This window comes from Ascaphus truei, chromosome 11 (genome assembly GCF_040206685.1).
Source record: "Ascaphus truei isolate aAscTru1 chromosome 11, aAscTru1.hap1, whole genome shotgun sequence".
NCBI classification, from domain to species: domain Eukaryota; kingdom Metazoa; phylum Chordata; class Amphibia; order Anura; family Ascaphidae; genus Ascaphus; species Ascaphus truei.
This window is the reverse complement of record NC_134493.1, coordinates 23,085,310-23,105,309: the sequence shown is the minus strand read 5'-3', so window position 1 is coordinate 23,105,309 and position 20,000 is coordinate 23,085,310. Positions and strand designations below refer to the sequence as shown.

The following is a 20,000-nucleotide window of genomic DNA, read 5'->3' as shown; positions in this document are numbered from 1 at the left end:
ACCCTGCCTTTCACCATTATCCCCAGCATACAGTGGTTCCACTGCAGCTAGGGATTCTGGGAAATGACATGGAAATGAGCACACAATTGCTCACGTCATCTTTTTATTTGCTATATGCAATATGGTGGAGGTTTCTTGTTGCCTTTTTCACCCACCATAACTTAAAACGTGATGGTAAACCCTACAGTCTGCTAAACCCATGTTAAATAAATCATGACACAGTGTAATATGTCATGTGTTGTTGTTAACGTGAGGTTGTATTTACCTAATTTTTAGACCTGCTAAGGAACAGATGATTGTTATTGTCCTGATATGTAAAACCATAGAATTCAAAGAGGGTGTACTTTCTTTTTCACACAACTGTATATACACAGCTGAACCACATTATAACACGGTGCTCTGGTCCACCTAATGAGACCTCGTTATAACTGGGATCGCAGGGGGAAAAATGGTCGCCGCGATCATGGGTTCTGCATCTGCCAGAGGGGGAGAACTGGGATAACTCTCCCAGCTGTTCCTGAAGCCGGAGGCACCCCCACCCACGCAGGACTTACCCAGACTTGCTTTGGAGGCTGTGCTGGGGATCGGACTCCACGGATCAGAGGGGGGGTGGTTAACATGCTGCACATAAGAGTCCAGCTCTGACAAACTCTGCCCATAATAGCCCAGCTCTGATGTTGTTTGCTGCTTCTGTATACTGATACCCCAGCAGTACAGGATGCTTTTCTAGCCGCAGTCTTGCACCTCCGGCTGAGCCCTTGTGGAAGGAAGGAGAGGGAGAGGTGGCATCTTTCCTAACAGCAGCTTTAGAAGCACCTGGGGTGGGGAGGGGGGCTGAGGGGGGGGGCGGGGTGAGAGGGGAAAGATACACGTCTGGGCACAGAACAGGGTGACTGATACCCTGCAGTGATGTAGCAGGAGCATCTGGGTGAGGAGCAGGAGGGAGGCTTATCCTCTCAAGAAGGAATATCGGCAGTTCCCACTACTGCACTATAAAGACGCAGTGACCTAATGACCCCAATGTGTTTAATGGGTTAAAGGGACACTGTCGGCTTTTACATGGAACTGACCCTTTAACCCATTTAACATGTTACTGTAGTGAAGTCACATTGCTCCTACATGTCTGCTTTAACTTTTCAGTGCCAGTGGGCACGAGCTGATTTTTGTACGAGATGATAATTCCTTTAAGTGGCTATGTATTCACCAGCACAATGAGTCCCAGTCCCAGTGTCCTGCTGGAACACAGACAGGCTTTGCTCTGTACTGGATATTATGGTAGTATACACATCTTGACCACATGTAGGCAGCGCTTCTGGTCAGATGGTGAGAAGCAGTACAGAGAATGTGTTTTCCCTGTCGAGGGTCCTCGGAGCTGTCCCTCAGTGTTAGTATGTTAAGGGTCTCCTAAGGTCAGACACAGAACCACGGCTTCCTATTTATCTGTACATTGACCTCAGACCGTCAATGGCAGACTGCTTTCATAATGTGCTGATGAGCAGTATCCACTTATTATTTGGCAAGGTGTGTGTGTTGCTTTATACATGCTGCGGTGCCAGGCATTCAGGTGAACTGACCGGAGGAGGAGATGAGGAGGGGGAGAGCAGAGGCCTGTAAAATATCTGGGATATGCTGCAGCCTGGAGCCGCCCACACAGTGCCGGGTGACAGGAGGGAGGGCTTAGACAAGGGGTGGGAGGTTAGGAGGTGGTGATGATGTATCACCAGAGAGTGACCCAGTGGGTGTCTTCACTTTGTGCCCCCCCCCCTTGCAGGTGTTGTCTCCTCACGACCCTAAAGTATCTGTGAGTGAAGGGTGGGGGAGGGGACGGTGAGTAAAGATTGTATGGGTGTGGGAGGCATGGTGAATCTAAAAAGGCCAAGAAAGGGTGGACAGATGGCAACTCCTGGAAGTTTGCCAAAAAAAATGCTTTTTAGAATCGGGAGCCATGCTCAGACTACGTTATAAGTGGATCCGCGTTGAAGCGGATCATGCTATAATGGGGTTGAGCTGTATATATACATATAAAATTAAATTCACATATTCTAACGCTATCCAAAACCAACAAACTTTAGACAAAACAAGAATCCCCGAAAAATCAAAGCCAAGAAAAAGACCAGGTCAAGTGAGCATCTCTGATATAAATATAATACATTATTTCTTATTTCTTACATTCTTTTCAACTTGCATGAAACAATGTATATATAATAATATGGAAGCATGGCATACAAGCCTATTTGCTGTGAATTTGTTGCTGCACACCTTTTCTGGCGCATGTTATTGTTTGTATTTGCCAAAGGGGTTATCTAAATTCATGGTTCTGCAGAAAGATGTTGCATCTGTAGTTTATTCACATGCTAAATCCTATAGGAATCCAGTTATAGGAGTTGATATATAGTAAGAAGCCTTACAGAACTTTTCTATCCCTTATCTTGTTGCGGATAATTGGATGCCAGTTACAAGATACAGTAGGTGTGCCTCATTATTGATAATAAGAACATTGTAATTCATTTAGATTACACTTGGAGAACATAAAGCTACTGTATGGTGGCTTGTTTATGGTTAGACCGATGTAGCCAGACTAACTTGGCTTTTTTATGGTCAGACAGAGCGTCACATCAGTAAAACGGCAGGATGTGGTGGTCAGATAGTCCAATGTGGTTTGTATTTATATATAAATGTAATAATAAATGTCCAGACACTCATGCGACGTCCACAAATAAGAGTTGTAGATAACTAGAATGGGTGTGCACCTAGCGGTGTCCACCTGACAACCGCAACCAATGGTGCACTAGTATAAACCCAGACAGTATATACTGTGAAAGATATCAGGTATAAACAGGATGAATAACAGGGCAATATGGCCCATTACCTGTATACCAAGAAGGCATCCCCTGTGTCCATGATGTGCATCCACAGGTAAGTAATTCACAATGAAGGTAGGTAGGCAGAGCACACTCCGATGACATCCAAGGCTGAATATGAAAAACGTAAGAAAAAATCCCAGGCAAAACTCCAAATAAGCAGATTAATTTATTGCAAGCTAATGCCTTTGTTAGGCATTAGCTTGCAATATATTGATCTGCTTATTTGGAGTTTTGCCTGAGATTTTTTCTTATGTTTTTCATATTCAGCCTTGGATGTCATCGGACTGTGCTCTGCCTACCTACCTTCAGAGCGTCATATCAGACAGATGTTGCCCGTCTAACTGTTTTCAGAGCCACAATTGCTTGCAGTGCCGTTATTACACGCCGATCCGAAAAATAACAAATATTAACGCTGTGGGGATCCCTGCTTCTGAATGGGACGCTCACAGTGTTAATCCTTTAGACCATCAGCACGACAACCGTACTGTCTGAAGGAGCTGCGCAGAGCTACATGGCACTTAGAAGCAGTCTCCGTGAGTGCTGTGTCTCTCAGACCAGCTCAGAAGGGAAGAAGCAGTCTCTGTTTCTGTCAAACCCCTTGATGATGTAGATGACCGAATATGATTATCTACATCATGAGGGGGAACACTATAGGATATATTCGGTCATCTACATCATCAAGGGATTGGACAGACACAGAGATTGCTTCTTCCCTTCAGAGCTGCCCTGGGGGAGACAACACTCACGAAGACTGCTTCTGTGTGCCATGTACCTCTGCGCAGCTCCTTCAGATTGTCTGGCTCAGGAGGAGTAATGCTGCAGGGATCCCATTCAGAAGCAGGGAACACCACCGTGTAAATCCGCCTGGGAAGCAAAACTTGGTGCTGTGGATTTCCGCTTGTTGGTCTGCGGCACTGAAAACAGTAAGTCTGGCTACATCTGTATAATATGAACTGAAATATCTCAGAATATCTATTTTAACTCGTAAAGAGACTACTTGTGGACTATTGTTTTTTTCATGAAGAGTTATCCCATGTAAAATGTGAACCAAATTACCTTATTGACAGGCTTGAATAGCTGGGTAGATTGTCTTTGCTCATCCACATTCTTAGATGCATCTAGAGATGGGGAAAAAAGTCTCGGAAAATCAAATCCGCCACAAATGTGAAGGTCCGTTCATCAGCAGATCTGTAAGAGAAAGGCAGATTTTTTTTTATCCCTGAAAAGCCGCATGCGGATTCAGATATTTTTTTAATCTGAATTTATTTGTGATGATAGACACAGAGACAGACACAGACACAGACACATACGACACCGACACAGACACAGACATAGACACAGAAACAGATTTTATAGAAATATTTCTGGGAAGTGTGGGGTGTGAACTGTTTAAATTTACTTTGCATATACAATTAGCATATTTCTCCTTTTTGAGCACATAGTTTATACATTGTGTCTCTCCATAGTTTATTTGAAGGAGGTTTTAGGGGATACAGTAGTACTTCAAACTTACTAAAATCAGCTAAAATAGGTCCCCAAATTGTGAATTTAATATAAATTTAAAGGCATATTTCACAAAAAAATGGGCGCAATGGATCCAATGACTGATTTAGAAGTATCTGCCCAAATCTTTTAGTGTCCAATCTGCCTTTCAGATTTTGGCGGAAAATCCCCAGATTGGATTTTGACAGGTATGCCCATCTCTAGGCCTTTTATTTTGGCCACTTACAACAGACTTTGGGGGTAATTCTATATACAGATCAAGCAAGACTTACTGTCTCTGGAGCCGTGAACAAAAAAGCAAAAATCTGCGGCTCTAGAGACATTATCTTTCATGGTCAGACTGCGGAACTCCATGCTTCCGGGTTGGGCTACCCTTAGTGTTAATAATCTGGCACTGGGGCTGCCACAGACGCGTGACTGCCACTTGCCCAACTGCAGGAACCCATTACTTTGCTAAATCTGTACCTGTAATCTGAAGCGACCATTCTTAATGCGGCCTAAAATTGTAATGGGTTATTTTTGTTCAAACACGGCCTGGGCATGCGCTTGGACAGTATAGAATAAGGCTCTTAAATGGTCATTCTACTGTATATAGTCCAAAGTTACTGAAAATCCCTCTTGACTATATTGAATTACTACTTTAGTTATTTAATTTAATAGAGACTACCATTCCCAGAAATGTAATCTATCATTTCTTTATAGGCACCTACTGTAATCAAAAACTGATCTAGAATCTGAGTAGAGATGTACAAACTTTAACACAGATTTGATTTGCCAATGTTTCACATGAATGTTCATAGAAGTTCAAAGATTAACAAAAAAGGTTTGGGCGAAGTTGACAAAGTCGAAGAAAAATGTTCCAATTTCAATCGGACTTTGACATTTTAAAGCAAAATTGTTGAATTTTGTTAATGAAGAATCTACCCTGAAATATGGGTTGATGAGAGAGAGATAATTAAGTTAACTTAAATATGCAAATAGGCTTATTTAATAAGTATCTCTCGAGTGTTCACAGGTATCGCTCCACATGTTGTATAGATGAGTGTTTTGGGAGGTAGATAAGTCTCTGTCTCCCTCATTAACATTTTAATATTACCACCAAGTAATGTATTTGTTGAATAATATACAAGGGTGAATACGATATATGTTTATTATGTAAATACAGCGTTTGCAAAAGATTCAAAAGAAATTATGCTAAATTACTGTACAATGGCTTAAAATATATTCCAGATGCATAGAAAAATCTAAGTCCATTTATTTACATGTTGCAACATCATATAAAAACAATGATTATGGCTTGAGAATATATATGGGTATAACATGCTGGAAATATTTTTAATTAAAATTTTATGTAACATTAAGATGCTGCTGTAAATTTACTATTACTTTTGTCTTTGTTTTATAGGATGATATGTCCACTTTCTTCCAATTTGGAGCTTCCATCAAGCAGCAAGCCATTGTCATGCTGAATATTATGGAGGAATATGACTGGCATGTATTTTCTATTGTAACAAGCACTTTTCCAGGATACCGAGACTTCATAAGTTTCCTAAAGACCACGGTGGACAATAGTTTTGTTGGTTGGGAAGTGAAGAATGTAATTACTCTGGATACATCTTTTACAGATGCAAAAACACAAATTCAACTGAAGAAAATCCGATCTTCTGTTATACTCCTTTATTGTTCAAAGGATGAAGCAGTCTACATTCTTGATGAGGCCCGTTCCCTAGGCCTTACGGGGTATGGTTACATCTGGATAGTTCCTAGCCTGGTGACAGGTAACACGGAAATCATACCATATGAGTTCCCATCTGGGATAATTTCGGTGTCGTATGATGACTGGGACTATGGCTTGGAAGCACGAGTGCGGGATGGACTTGGAATTATCACCACAGCTGCATCAGCCATGTTGGAAAAGTATTCCATCATTCCAGAAGCAAAGACTAGCTGTTATGGCCAAATAGAGAGAACTGAACTTCCATCTCACACTCTTCACAAGTAAGACTTCTGATGTTATTTTTTTTTTTACACACTGATTATTATACCTGGTGCATATTCTCTAATTATGATAACAGATTCTATCTCACTTAGTAACGTATATGGATTTGTAGTTGTAGTAATAAAACTAAGGAAAAACATTGGCCATTCGCAGGACATTTTTAATTTAAGACACATTTTTTATTTGTCCAAATTAAGGCTTGCTTCAAAAAGGTCTGATCATACAGAAACTGTGATTTACTTTATTAGCCCATAGCAGATTAATAGTATTATGACAACACTATGAAATATTTACTTCATACTCTATTTTAAGGGTTACAGTACTTAGGTACATATTCCTATGAATGAAGGCTACAGTATGGCTATTTATACAGTAACATGTATGACTTTTAAAGCATTTTTATGAAAATTCCAAAATAGTAGCAATTGTTAAAGTAATTTCCAAATAAATGTATAGAGAAGTGAAATATTTTTATCAAAGTTTGAATATGGCTCTATTTTCATAATAATGTTTGAGGCAATCTGAGCCCCTCACCAACATTTGTCAAGCATTTAAGTCAATGTTTACTGCAATTTCATTTTATTTCTTATTTTATTCTTAATGTCTATTAAGTGTACTGCAGAGATAATAAATAGGTGGTTTGTGCAGCTGGGTGAAACAAACACTCACAGTAGATAGTGAAAAAAATATGTCTTATTATGTTGGCAAAATCTGAGGTTTGAGAAAGTGACATTTTTGGTTATTTGACCATTGCAAAAAAAGTCTATTAATCAGTGGTGGAATGGACTATACAGGAAAGACTATGAATTGCATAGGGAACAAATGGCCCTAGTAGTTACACTGTGTGAAAAGCGTGAATAAATAAGAGTCATCTCAGGATTATTTTGCAGAATAAAAAAAAGTTTATTGCAGTGTACGGTGCACACGCAGGAGGCAATTTCAAAATAAAACTCCCCCAACGACATGGTGGCATACAGGCCTTATTTATACACAAAATACTAAGCCCATGCCCTCTATACGAGGTTGCTTGTGCGTCACTACGTAAGCATATAAGATAAACAAAATATGAACATGAACACATTGAGTTGATTGTATTACTATGAGATTCATATTAGAAATGAAATGACTCAGCTAATATTCCTTATACGGGCTGGTGACTTTTCCTCTACATATGGGACTTCATGAACACCTCCCTCGGAATGCGAGACGTTCTGGTTATCTATATTTTATTTTCATAACGTTCGCGCTTTTCTCCCCTCTTCAAGGTCTTGTGGCTTAGCTGAACAGCTTAATATCATTTGAAACTTCAGGAGCAGAAAAAATAAAAAATAGTGTCTTTAAACTAACTTCCATACCAACACTCGTGCAGACAAATAGACATGACAATATGAGGCACCTAAGATGGTTGCTGACTTAAAAGGGCTGCTTAGATCCCAGTGCTGTTATGTCCGACCTCCCCCCTCCTTACATCATATTCTCACTTTGTCAATTGCAAGCAGAGGCAAGTAAACCTTATCTTTAGAAACTGCAACCCACTGTATTACACAAGTGAATTGTGGAGCAGGAGTTTTGTGGTTTAAATATGATTTATGGAACAGTGTTTTGTAACTGTGTCTAGTGACGCTAGAATTTTTTTATCAAAAGTAAGGGCCTGAGACATTTAGCTTTTCTGCAAATGTTAACTGTTAGACAGTCAACAGCCGCCATAGCCACATCATATTACGACCATCAATCATGATCTTAGATTAGAGATGTGCGAACGTTTACAAAAGTTTGTGAACACAGTGGAAATTGCAGTTTTTGGCCAGGTTTGCCAAAGATTTTTTTAGAAAGGTCACATCACTCATGTGCAGGTGACATTAGTCACATTGCAATGGTATTTTGAAAGCAATTTTAGAAATAAAATTGATGGAAGACCATTAAGCGAAAATTCCGCTCATGGAATATTGCCACCACTAGATTTGCAAATCTTTCGAATGAGGTCACGATTAGAGATATGCGAATTATTCACCAACACGACTTTGACGTGAATGTATCAATGATATATATATATATATATAGCAAATGGAAATATTACTGTATACTCATTTGCATGTCTTAGACAGGTCTGCAACCCTGCCTTTCACCATTATCACCCAGCTCACAGCACTTCCATTGCAGCAAGGGATTGTGGGAAAAGACATGCAAATGAGCAAACAGTGTCACCTTTTGCTTAAAAATTATTAACATGGTTCCCTATAGGCTTAAGATTGCTGCATGGTCACAGCTTTGAGCACAGCCAGGCTTAATAGTACAAAAAAGTATATGGAACTGGATGAGTAAAAATTGCACACTCACAAACAAATCAGGAACATAAGCATGTATGAGTAAATACTCAATCACCAACCAATGCAGCAAGGTTCCAGCAGCTACTTCTGATGTCAGTCTGGGGAAAACTGGAACCGGAAACTCCTGCAGCTCTCTCCGTGTACCGGAAGTATGTTTGTGTGAAGAGCGTCTCTCCACTCCAAGCCCTCCACCCCTAAGGTATGTCTCTGGTAGTAATATCGCGAGACAATCGTGACGTCATTGGGCTCTCCGGATTGGCTGCAATAAACCCCTATGGGGACTTGCTGCTACTGCTACCTTTATAATAAAGGCATATGAATGAATAGCTAGCGTTCCCGCATGTGTGATATAGCGTTTGTCTCTTGTGTATATATATACAGTATATATATAGATAGGTTCCTTACCGAGTAAATCCAGGATCCCAAGATCACAAGGCAAGAAGGAGACAGCACACTCAGGAGGTACACAAAAAGCGTGTATTCAGTAGAAAAACTGGCACATAAACCCGACGTTTCGGTCCTTGGCACAGGACCTTTTTCAAAGGAGTGCTCTGTACATAATGATACCTGACAAACATATATACCCACCACCCACCAACAAACATTTCCCTGATAGGCTAAACCATGATGTTAAACAGCTGTAGACACTAGCTAATCAAATACGACATCAGCACTGAGCAACAGTGGTGTCGGGTGGCGTCTCACGTATCTTAGTAACCATTAACAATGGCGCACATGCGCAACATACGTCACAACTACAAATAATAAATATATAAAGGTAATTGCTAGAAAACACGAGCGTTCAATGCGTATGCTAGGTTTCCACGAATAAATAGCAAAGCATATGTACGGAGCATACCATGGTATTACATAATGAAAATAGCGACTGTAGTGACTATCAATGTAGTGACTATCGCCGCCGCTTACCAACACTCCCCTCCACCCCTGCAGTGGGCTGCCGCCGACCAACCCCCTCCCCTACCGCAAGGCACTTCGTCAGGTAGATGAAAGTGGGTGCAAATCCTATATAAACCAAATAGGTAATTCAGGTGTGCTCATTTGCATGTAATTTGCATGTCATTTCCCAGAATCCCTTGCTGCAGTGGAAGTGCTGTGTGCTGGGTGATAATGGTGAAAGGTGGGGTTGCAGACCAGCCTAAGACATGCAAATGAGCATACAGTATATTTACATTTGCTATATATACAGTATATATATATATATAAATATATATATATATATATATATATATATATATATATATATATATATATATATATATATATATATATATATATATAGTTACTTAGCAGATGAGGTTGAAAAAAGACATAGGTCAATCAAGTTCAACCTATGCTAAATTTAGACAATATATATATATATATATATATATATATATATATATATATATATATATATATATATATATATATATATATATATATATATGTAGAGGTATCAGTACCATGTTAGCCGAGCTTCAATAATCAAAAAATAAATAGATGATACCGTTCTGTGGCTAACGAAATGCTTTTATTTGTGCGAGCTTTCGAGATACACTGATCTCTTCTTCCGGCGATGTTACAATGAATGAAGCAAGGATAACTTAAAAACAGTGTCTCTTGGAATGTTATCTGTGCTTCTCCTTCCCCCGGTGTGGATGTGTTTTATGGCTAGAGGTGTCAAAGGGTAACTGAAAGCAAGTGAAGAAAGAGTGTGTATGTGTATCAGTGTGAATAAAAATGAATGGAGAGCCCACAGTATAAACAGTGCTCTACACAAAGTGTGTGTGGAGTGAGAGGGATATAAATGGTGTGGGTGGGTGTGGAAATGTGAGAGTTTGTAGCACAACTAAAAGTGTGTGTGGATACTATGTGGTCCCTATTGGTGTATATGGATGGAAAAATAAGGAGTATTAGTATGTGTGAGAGACAGCTGTGTGTGCATACATATAGCACAGTATGTACAGACATGGCCTTTAGCGCTCATGGGAAGAGAGTTCGCTAGTGTCAGTAATGACTCATAAAATTTCGATCTCTGTTTAGGCCACTGCTAAGTGTCCCGAACAGTTGCATAAATTTGTATTCATGCAACCGTCTCTCTTTCGGGGTTTTAAGATTACCTTTGAGTATGGCAACCCTCAGATCGTTCATCTTATGGCCAGAGTCAGAGAAATGTTCGCCAACAGGACTGTCTCTTGTTCCGCGTGTGATGCTGTGGCGATGCATGTTCATTCTCTTGTTTAGCCCCTGTCCTGTCTCACCTATGTAGTAGCAGCCCCCTGGGCATTTCATGCACATGATGAGGTACACGACATTGCTGGAGGAACAGGTGAACCCTCCTCTGATTTTGTATTCCCGATTCTTGTGTGGTATTTGTATTGTGTCCGCTGTGTAGAGCATTGCGCAGGTTTTGCATCTTGGGTCCTGGCATGGTTTTGTCCCGCATTCAGTTGTACTGCTGAATACTTTACTCCTCACCATAATATTCTTGAGATTATGGGGTTGTCTGTATGATAATAAGGGTGCTTCAGGGAAGACCTGTTGCAGTCTTGTATCTTCCTGGAGGATGGGTTGTAGTTTCCTGGCGATCTTGCGTAGGTCTCCTACTGCTGCGGCACAGTTTATTCGAGCATTTGCCCGTTCTGTGCCGCAGCAGTAGCCTGGCGCGCGCCCGAGTGTGACGGGCGCACGCCGAAGCAGCGGAAGAGCGCCCTCCGATCGGGGCGCTCTCCCTACCGCTGCCGGGTCCGCCGGGTCCCCCGGAACCCCCTGCCGCTGTCCCGCGATCGCGGGACACCAGGGCTCCCTCGGGGAGCCCCTGGACACGCGTGCAGCGGGCGCACGCTCCCGATGACGCGTGACCGCGCGTCTATGACGCGCGGCACGCCGAGGGGCGGCCACTAGCAAGCCGGGAGATTTCCCGGCTTGCGGTACCGACCACACTTCAATAAAGTGTGTCGGTAGTGTAGGTGTGGGTTATATGTGACCACCAAAGGAACCCTGTCGCTTGTCTCCTTCTGTTTGTATTCAAGGAGATCACTTCTTGGTATTCTGGTGGCTTTGTGAATTTGCTGGTCTACAATTCTGTGGTTATATCCACGGTTTATAAAGTCTGATCTCAAGGCTTTAATCCGCTGGTCTCTGTCTGCTGTGTCGGAGCATATCCGGTTGTATCGTATGGCTTGACTGTAGATGGTTGCATGTTTGGTGTGTGTCGGGTGGAAGCTGTTGTCCCTCAAATAGCTGGCTCTGTCTGTAGGTTTGCGGTATACAGAAGTCTGTAGTTGGTTGTTCTTTATAGTAATGGTGGTGTCTAGAAAATGTACTTCATCCGGGGAATGGGTGAGTTTGAGGTTGATGGTCGGGTGGAAAGTATTGAAGTTGTCATAGAACTGTAGGAGGTCCTGTTCGCCAGAGGTCCAAATCAGGAGGATGTCATCGATGTAGCGAAGGTATGTAAGGGTTTCAAGTGACAGGTGGACAGAAAGTCACTTTCCAGTTTTGCGCAGAACAGATTGGCATACTGTGGCGCCATCCGAGTACCCATAGCGGTCCCGGTTGTCTGGAGGTATGTGTCATTTCCAAATGTGAAGTAGTTATGGGTCAGAATAAATTCAATGCATTTAGTCACTGTCTCTGTGAGTGGCTCCTGCGATCCCAGAAAATATCTGCAGGCTGAAATCCCATCCTCGTGGGGGATGTTTGTATAAAGTGACTCTACATCCATAGTTGCTAGTAGTGTTCCTGTAGGGAGGGGGCCAATGGCATTCAGTTTGTTTAGCAGGTCGGTAGTATCCTGGATATAGCTGGGTGTGTTCCTGACAAGAGGTTTTAGAATGCCCTCCACCCAGCCAGAAATATTCTCGGTAAGTGTGCCAGATCCAGAGATAATAGGGCGCCCAGGGTTACCCTCTTTGTGAATTTTAGGGAGCATGTAGAATGTGCCAGGTTTTGGGTTAGCTGGTATCAGGTCCAATTCTATGGCTCTCCTCTCCATCAGTGTCAGATTATATGTTTGTTTCCTTACTTTGTCCAGGATGGTGGTTTTGGCGCTGTGTCTGAAGCTTTCAATGTACCGGTCCAATGTGGGGTTGCGCCCAGTTTGTGGGATCCAGTTTGATTTTTGCTTCTCCCTGCTCATGTGCAGCAGCTCTCCTTCTGCAGTGTTGGCATAATCTTGGTTGTGTCTGTCATGGAAGAACTCCTTAAGACGCAGCCTTCTGAAGTATTCTTCTAGGTCACTGCACAGCTCAATCTTGTCCATAGGCTTGGTAGGGCAGAATGTGAGACCCTTTGATAATACTGAGGCTTGATTAGGTGTGTAATCTGAGATATATATATATATATATATATATATATATATATATACATGTAGAGGTATCAGTACCGTGTTAGCCGAGCTTCAATAATCAAAAAATAAATAGATGATACCGTTCTGTGGCTAACGAAATACTTTTATTTGTGCGAGCTTTCGAGATACACTGATCTCTTCTTCCGGCGATGTTACAATGAATGAAGCAAGGATAACTTAAAAACAGTGTCTCTTGGAATGTTATCTGTGCTTGTCCTTCCCCCGGTGTGGATGTGTTTTATGGCTAGAGGTGTCAAAGAGTAACTGAAAGCAAGTGAATAAAGAGTGTGTATGTGTATCAGTGTGAATAAAAATGAATGGAGAGCCCACAGTATAAACAGTGCTCTACACAAGGTGTGTGTGGAGTGAGAGAGATATAAATGGTGTGGGTGGGTGTGGAAATGTGAGAGTTTGTAGCACAACTAAAAGTGTGTGTGGATACTATGTGGTCCCTATTGGTGTATATGGATGGAAAAATAAGGAGTATTAGTATGTGTGAGAGACAGCTGTGTGTGCATACATATAGCACAGTATGTACAGACATGGCCTTTAGCGCTCATGGGAAGAGAGTTCGCTAGTGTCAGTAATGACTCATAAAATTTCGATCTCTGTTTAGGCCACTGCTAAGTGTCCCGAACAGTTGCATAAATTTGTATTCATGCAACCGTCTCTCTTTCGGGGTTTTAAGATTACCTTTGAGTATGGCAACCCTCAGATCGTTCATCTTATGGCCAGAGTCAGAGAAATGTTCGCCAACAGGACTGTCTCTTGTTCCGCGTGTGATGCTGTGGCGATGCATGTTCATTCTCTTGTTTAGCCCCTGTCCTGTCTCACCTATGTAGTAGCAGCCCCCTGGGCATTTCATGCACATGATGAGGTACACGACATTGCTGGAGGAACAGGTGAACCCTCCTCTGATTTTGTATTCCCGATTCTTGTGTGGTATTTGTATTGTGTCCGCTGTGTAGAGCATTGCGCAGGTTTTGCATCTTGGGTCCTGGCATGGTTTTGTCCCGCATTCAGTTGTACTGCTGAATACTTTACTCCTCACCATAATATTCTTGAGATTATGGGGTTGTCTGTATGATAATAAGGGTGCTTCAGGGAAGACCTGTTGCAGTCTTGTATCTTCCTGGAGGATGGGTTGTAGTTTCCTGGCGATCTTGCGTAGGTCTCCTAGGTGTGGGTTATATGTGACCACCAAAGGAACCCTGTCGCTTGTCTCCTTCTGTTTGTATTCAAGGAGATCACTTCTTGGTATTCTGGTGGCTTTGTGAATTTGCTGGTCTACAATTCTGTGGTTATATCCACGGTTTATAAAGTCTGATCTCAAGGCTTTAATCCGCTGGTCTCTGTCTGCTGTGTCGGAGCATATCCGATTGTATCGTATGGCTTGACTGTAGATGGTTGCATGTTTGGTGTGTGTCGGGTGGAAGCTGTTGTCCCTCAAATAGCTGGCTCTGTCTGTAGGTTTGCGGTATACAGAAGTCTGTAGTTGGTTGTTCTTTATAGTAATGGTGGTGTCTAGAAAATGTACTTCATCCGGGGAATGGGTGAGTTTGAGGTTGATGGTCGGGTGGAAAGTATTGAAGTTGTCATAGAACTGTAGGAGGTCCTGTTCGCCAGAGGTCCAAATCAGGAGGATGTCATCGATGTAGCGAAGGTATGTAAGGGGTTTCAAGTGACAGGTGGACAGAAAGTCACTTTCCAGTTTTGCGCAGAACAGATTGGCATACTGTGGCGCCATCCGAGTACCCATAGCGGTCCCGGTTGTCTGGAGGTATGTGTCATTTCCAAATGTGAAGTAGTTATGGGTCAGAATAAATTCAATGCATTTAGTCACTGTCTCTGTGAGTGGCTCCTGAGATCCCAGAAAGTATCTGCAGGCTGAAATCCCACCCTCGTGGGGGATGTTTGTATAAAGTGACTCTACATCCATAGTTGCTAGTAGTGTTCCTGTAGGGAGGGGGCCAATGGCATTCAGTTTGTTTAGCAGGTCGGTGGTATCCTGGATATAGCTGGGTGTGTTCCTGACAAGTGGTTTTAGAATGCCCTCCACCCAGCCAGAAATATTCTCGGTAAGTGTGCCAGATCCAGAGATAATAGGGCGCCCAGGGTTACCCTCTTTGTGAATTTTAGGGAGCATGTAGAATGTGCCAGGTTTTGGGTTAGCTGGTATCAGGTCCAGAATTTGTTCTCTTGTGTGGATCGGGAGTGTTTTAATGATCCTGTTGAGTTCTCGCATGTATTTTTTAGTTGGATCCTCCTGCAGTTGGGTGTAGTACTTTGAATCAGAGAGTTGCCTGTGTGCTTCCCGCAGGTAGTCTGTGGTGTTCATTATGACCACTGCTCCTCCCTTGTCCGCAGGTTTGATTGTTATGTTGTGGTTGGCCTTTAGCAATTCTATGGCTCTCCTCTCCATCAGTGTCAGATTATATGTTTGTTTCCTTACTTTGTCCAGGATGGTGGTTTTGGCGCTGTGTCTGAAGCTTTCAATGTACCGGTCCAATGTGGGGTTGCGCCCAGTTTGTGGGATCCAGTTTGATTTTTGCTTCTCCCTGCTCATGTGCAGCGGCTCTCCTTCTGCAGTGTTGGCATAATCTTGGTTGTGTCTGTCATGGAAGAACTCCTTAAGACGCAGCCTTCTGAAGTATTCTTCTAGGTCACTGCACAGCTCAATCTTGTCCATAGGCTTGGTAGGGCAGAATGTGAGACCCTTTGATAATACTAAGGACTCTGCTTGATTAGGTGTGTAATCTGAGAGGTTAACAGTGCAGTCCTGTTCTTGGTGACTGTCAATGTTTGTATTATTAGTTGTTGTGCTGGCTGCTGCAGAGTATCTCATTCTTAGCCTCAGTCTGTGCAGTTTCTTTTCCTTATTGCTAATTAGACCCTTCAGGAGTTTTTCATGGAATGTTTAGAGTCCTTTCCATGTGTCTGTGTGAATTTCTCCTGTCTCCAGGATGCTGTCTATTGTCACCTTTGTCTTTCTCCTGTTGCTGTAACAGATGCTGATGAGATGGTTCCTTAATCTTTCTGAGTTCCTGGTGCACAGTTGTTGGGAGAATTTTGTGTTGTATGTGGTAGCAAGTGGATTTTTGAGGACGAGTCCTTTCGGGATCAGATGCTCCTTCTTGCATTTGCTGAGGAAGATGATATCGCTGTCTAGTTGTGCCTGTTTTTTCAGTAAATCCTTTAGCTTCATTTGGGTGCGGTACAATGTGGTATCTTCCATATTTTCATGTAGAGGTATCAGTACCGTGTTAGCCGAGCTTCAATAATCAAAAAATAAATAGATGATACCGTTCTGTGGCTAACGAAATGCTTTTATTTGTGCGAGCTTTCGAGATACACTGATCTCTTCTTCCGGCGATGTTACAATGAATGAAGCAAGGATAACTTAAAAACAGTGTCTCTTGGAATGTTATCTGTGCTTCTCCTTCCCCCGGTGTGGATGTGTTTTATGGCTAGAGGTGTCAAAGGGTAACTGAAAGCAAGTGAAGAAAGAGTGTGTATGTGTATCAGTGTGAATAAAAATGAATGGAGAGCCCACAGTATAAACAGTGCTCTACACAAGGTGTGTGTGGAGTGAGAGGGATATAAATGGTGTGGGTGGGTGTGGAAATGTGAGAGTTTGTAGCACAACTTAAAGTGTGTGTGGATACTATGTGGTCCCTATTGGTGTATATGGATGGAAAAATAAGGAGTATTAGTATGTGTGAGAGACAGCTGTGTGTGCATACATATAGCACAGTATGTACAGACATGGCCTTTAGCGCTCATTGGAAGAGAGTTCGCTAGTGTCAGTAATGACTCATAAAATTTCGATCTCTGTTTAGGCCACTGCTAAGTGTCCCGAACAGTTGCATAAATTTGTATTCATGCAACCGTCTCTCTTTCGGGGTTTTAAGATTACCTTTGAGTATGGCAACCCTCAGATCGTTCATCTTATGGCCAGAGTCAGAGAAATGTTCGCCAACAGGACTGTCTCTTGTTCCGCGTGTGATGCTGTGGCGATGCATGTTCATTCTCTTGTTTAGCCCCTGTCCTGTCTCACCTATGTAGTAGCAGCCCCCTGGGCATTTCATGCACATGATGAGGTACACGACATTGCTGGAGGAACAGGTGAACCCTCCTCTGATTTTGTATTCCCGATTCTTGTGTGGCATTTGTATTGTGTCCGCTGTGTAGAGCATTGCGCAGGTTTTGCATCTTGGGTCCTGGCATGGTTTTGTCCCGCATTCAGTTGTACTGCTGAATACTTTACTCCTCACCATAATATTCTTGAGATTATGGGGTTGTCTGTATGATAATAAGGGTGCTTCAGGGAAGACCTGTTGCAGTCTTGTATCTTCCTGGAGGATGGGTTGTAGTTTCCTGGCGATCTTGCGTAGGTCTCCTAGGTGTGGGTTATATGTGACCACCAAAGGAACCCTGTCGCTTGTCTCCTTCTGTTTGTATTCAAGGAGATCACTTCTTGGTATTCTGGTGGCTTTGTGAATTTGCTGGTCTACAATTCTGTGGTTATATCCACGGTTTATAAAGTCTGATCTCAAGGCTTTAATCCGCTGGTCTCTGTCTGCTGTGTCGGAGCATATCCGGTTGTATCGTATGGCTTGACTGTAGATGGTTGCATGTTTGGTGTGTGTCGGGTGGAAGCTGTTGTCCCTCAAATAGCTGGCTCTGTCTGTAGGTTTGCGGTATACAGAAGTCTGTAGTTGGTTGTTCTTTATAGTAATGGTGGTGTCTAGAAAATGTACTTCATCCGGGGAATGGGTGAGTTTGAGGTTGATGGTCGGGTGGAAAGTATTGAAGTTGTCATAGAACTGTAGGAGGTCCTGTTCGCCAGAGGTCCAAATCAGGAGGATGTCATCGATGTAGCGAAGGTATGTAAGGGTTTCAAGTGACAGGTGGACAGAAAGTCACTTTCCAGTTTTGCGCAGAACAGATTGGCATACTGTGGCGCCATCCGAGTACCCATAGCGGTCCCGGTTGTCTGGAGGTATGTGTCATTTCCAAATGTGAAGTAGTTATGGGTCAGAATAAATTCAATGCATTTAGTCACTGTCTCTGTGAGTGGCTCCTTGCGATCCCAGAAAGTATCTGCAGGCTGAAATCCCATCCTCGTGGGGGATGTTTGTATAAAGTGACTCTACATCCATAGTTGCTAGTAGTGTTCCTGTAGGGAGGGGCCAATGGCATTCAGTTTGTTTAGCAGGTCGGTGGTATCCTGGATATAGCTGGGTGTGTTCCTGACAAGTGGTTTTAGAATGCCCTCCACCAGCCAGAAATGTTCTCGGTAAGTGTGCCAGATCCAGAGATAATAGGGCGCCCAGGGTTACCCTCTTTGTGAATTTTAGGGAGCATGTAGAATGTGCCAGGTTTTGGGTTAGCTGGTATCAGGTCCAGAATTTGTTCTCTTGTGTGGATCGGTAGTGTTTTAATGATCCTGTTGAGTTCTCGCATGTATTTTTAGTTGGATCCTCCTGCAGTTGGGTGTAGTACTTTGAATCAGAGAGTTGCCTGTGTGCTTCCTGCAGTAGTCTGTGGTGTTCATTATGACCACTGCTCCTCCCTTGTCCGCAGGTTTGATTACATGCAACCATCTACAGTCAAGCCATACGATACAACCGGATATGCTCCAACACAGCAGACAGAGACCAGCGGATTAAAGCCTTGAGATCAGACTTTATAAACCGTGGATATAACCACAGAATTGTAGACCAGCAAATTCACAAAGCCACCAGAATACCAAGAAGTGATCTCCTTGAATACAAACAGAAGGAGACAAGCGACAGGGTTCCTTTGGTGGTCACATATAACCCACACCTAGGAGCCCTACGCAAGATCGCCAGGAAACTACAACCCATCCTCCAGGAAGATACAAGACTGCAACAGGTCTTCCCTGAAGCACCCTTATTATCATACAGACAACCCCATAATCTCAAGAATATTATGGTGAGGAGTAAAGTATTCAGCAGTACAACTGAATGCGGGACAAAACCATGCCAGGACCCAAGATGCAAAACCTGCGCAATGCTCTACACAGCGGACACAATACAAATACCACACAAGAATCGGGAATACAAAATCAGAGGAAGGTTCACCTGTTCCTCCAGCAATGTCGTGTACCTCATCATGTGCATGAAATGCCCAGGGGGCTGCTACTACATAGGTGAGACAGGACAGGGGCTAAACAAGAGAATGAACCTGCATCGCCACAGCATCACACGCGGAACAAGAGACAGTCCTGTTGGCGAACATTTCTCTGACTCTGGCCATAAGATGAACGATCTGAGGGTTGCCATACTCAAAGGTAATCTTAAAACCCCGAAAGAGAGACGGTTGCATGAATACAAATTTATGCAACTGTTCGGGACACTTAGCAGTGGCCTAAACAGAGATCGAAATTTTATGAGTCATTACTGACACTAGCGAACTCTCTTCCCATGAGCGCTAAAGGCCATGTCTGTACATACTGTGCTATATGTATGCACACACAGCTGTCTCTCACACATACTAATACTCCTCATTTTTCCATCCATATACACCAATAGGGACCACATAGTATCCACACACACTTTTAGTTGTGCTACAAACTCTCACATTTACTGTGGGCTCTCCATTCATTTTTATTCACACTAATACACATACACACTCTTTCTTCACTTGCTTTCAGTTACCCTTTGACACCTCTAGCCATAAAACACATCCACACCGGGGGAAGGACAAGCACAGATAACATTCCAAGAGACACTGTTTTTAAGTTATCCTTGCTTCATTCATTGTAACATCTCCGGAAGAAGACATCAGTGTATCTCGAAAGCTCGCACAAATAAAAGCATTTCGTTAGCCACAGAACGGTATCATCTATTTTTTTTTTGATTATTGAAGCTCGGCTAACACAGTACTGATACCTCTACATATATATATATATATATATATATATATATATA

The 20,000-nt window shown here is 42.6% G+C and overlaps 1 protein-coding gene across 3 annotated transcripts in view; it reads left to right on the top strand.

Annotated features, from left to right (window-relative positions):
* Nucleotides 1-20,000, top strand: part of GRIN2A (glutamate ionotropic receptor NMDA type subunit 2A) — a 1,360,048-nt gene that overhangs the window by 405,600 nt on the left and 934,448 nt on the right. For all 3 annotated transcript variants that reach the window (XM_075565333.1, XM_075565332.1, XM_075565334.1), the window contains one exon: nucleotides 5,773-6,365. In XM_075565333.1, the coding sequence (XP_075421448.1) occupies nucleotides 5,773-6,365 (593 nt within the window). The remainder of the gene's footprint in view (nucleotides 1-5,772; nucleotides 6,366-20,000) is intronic.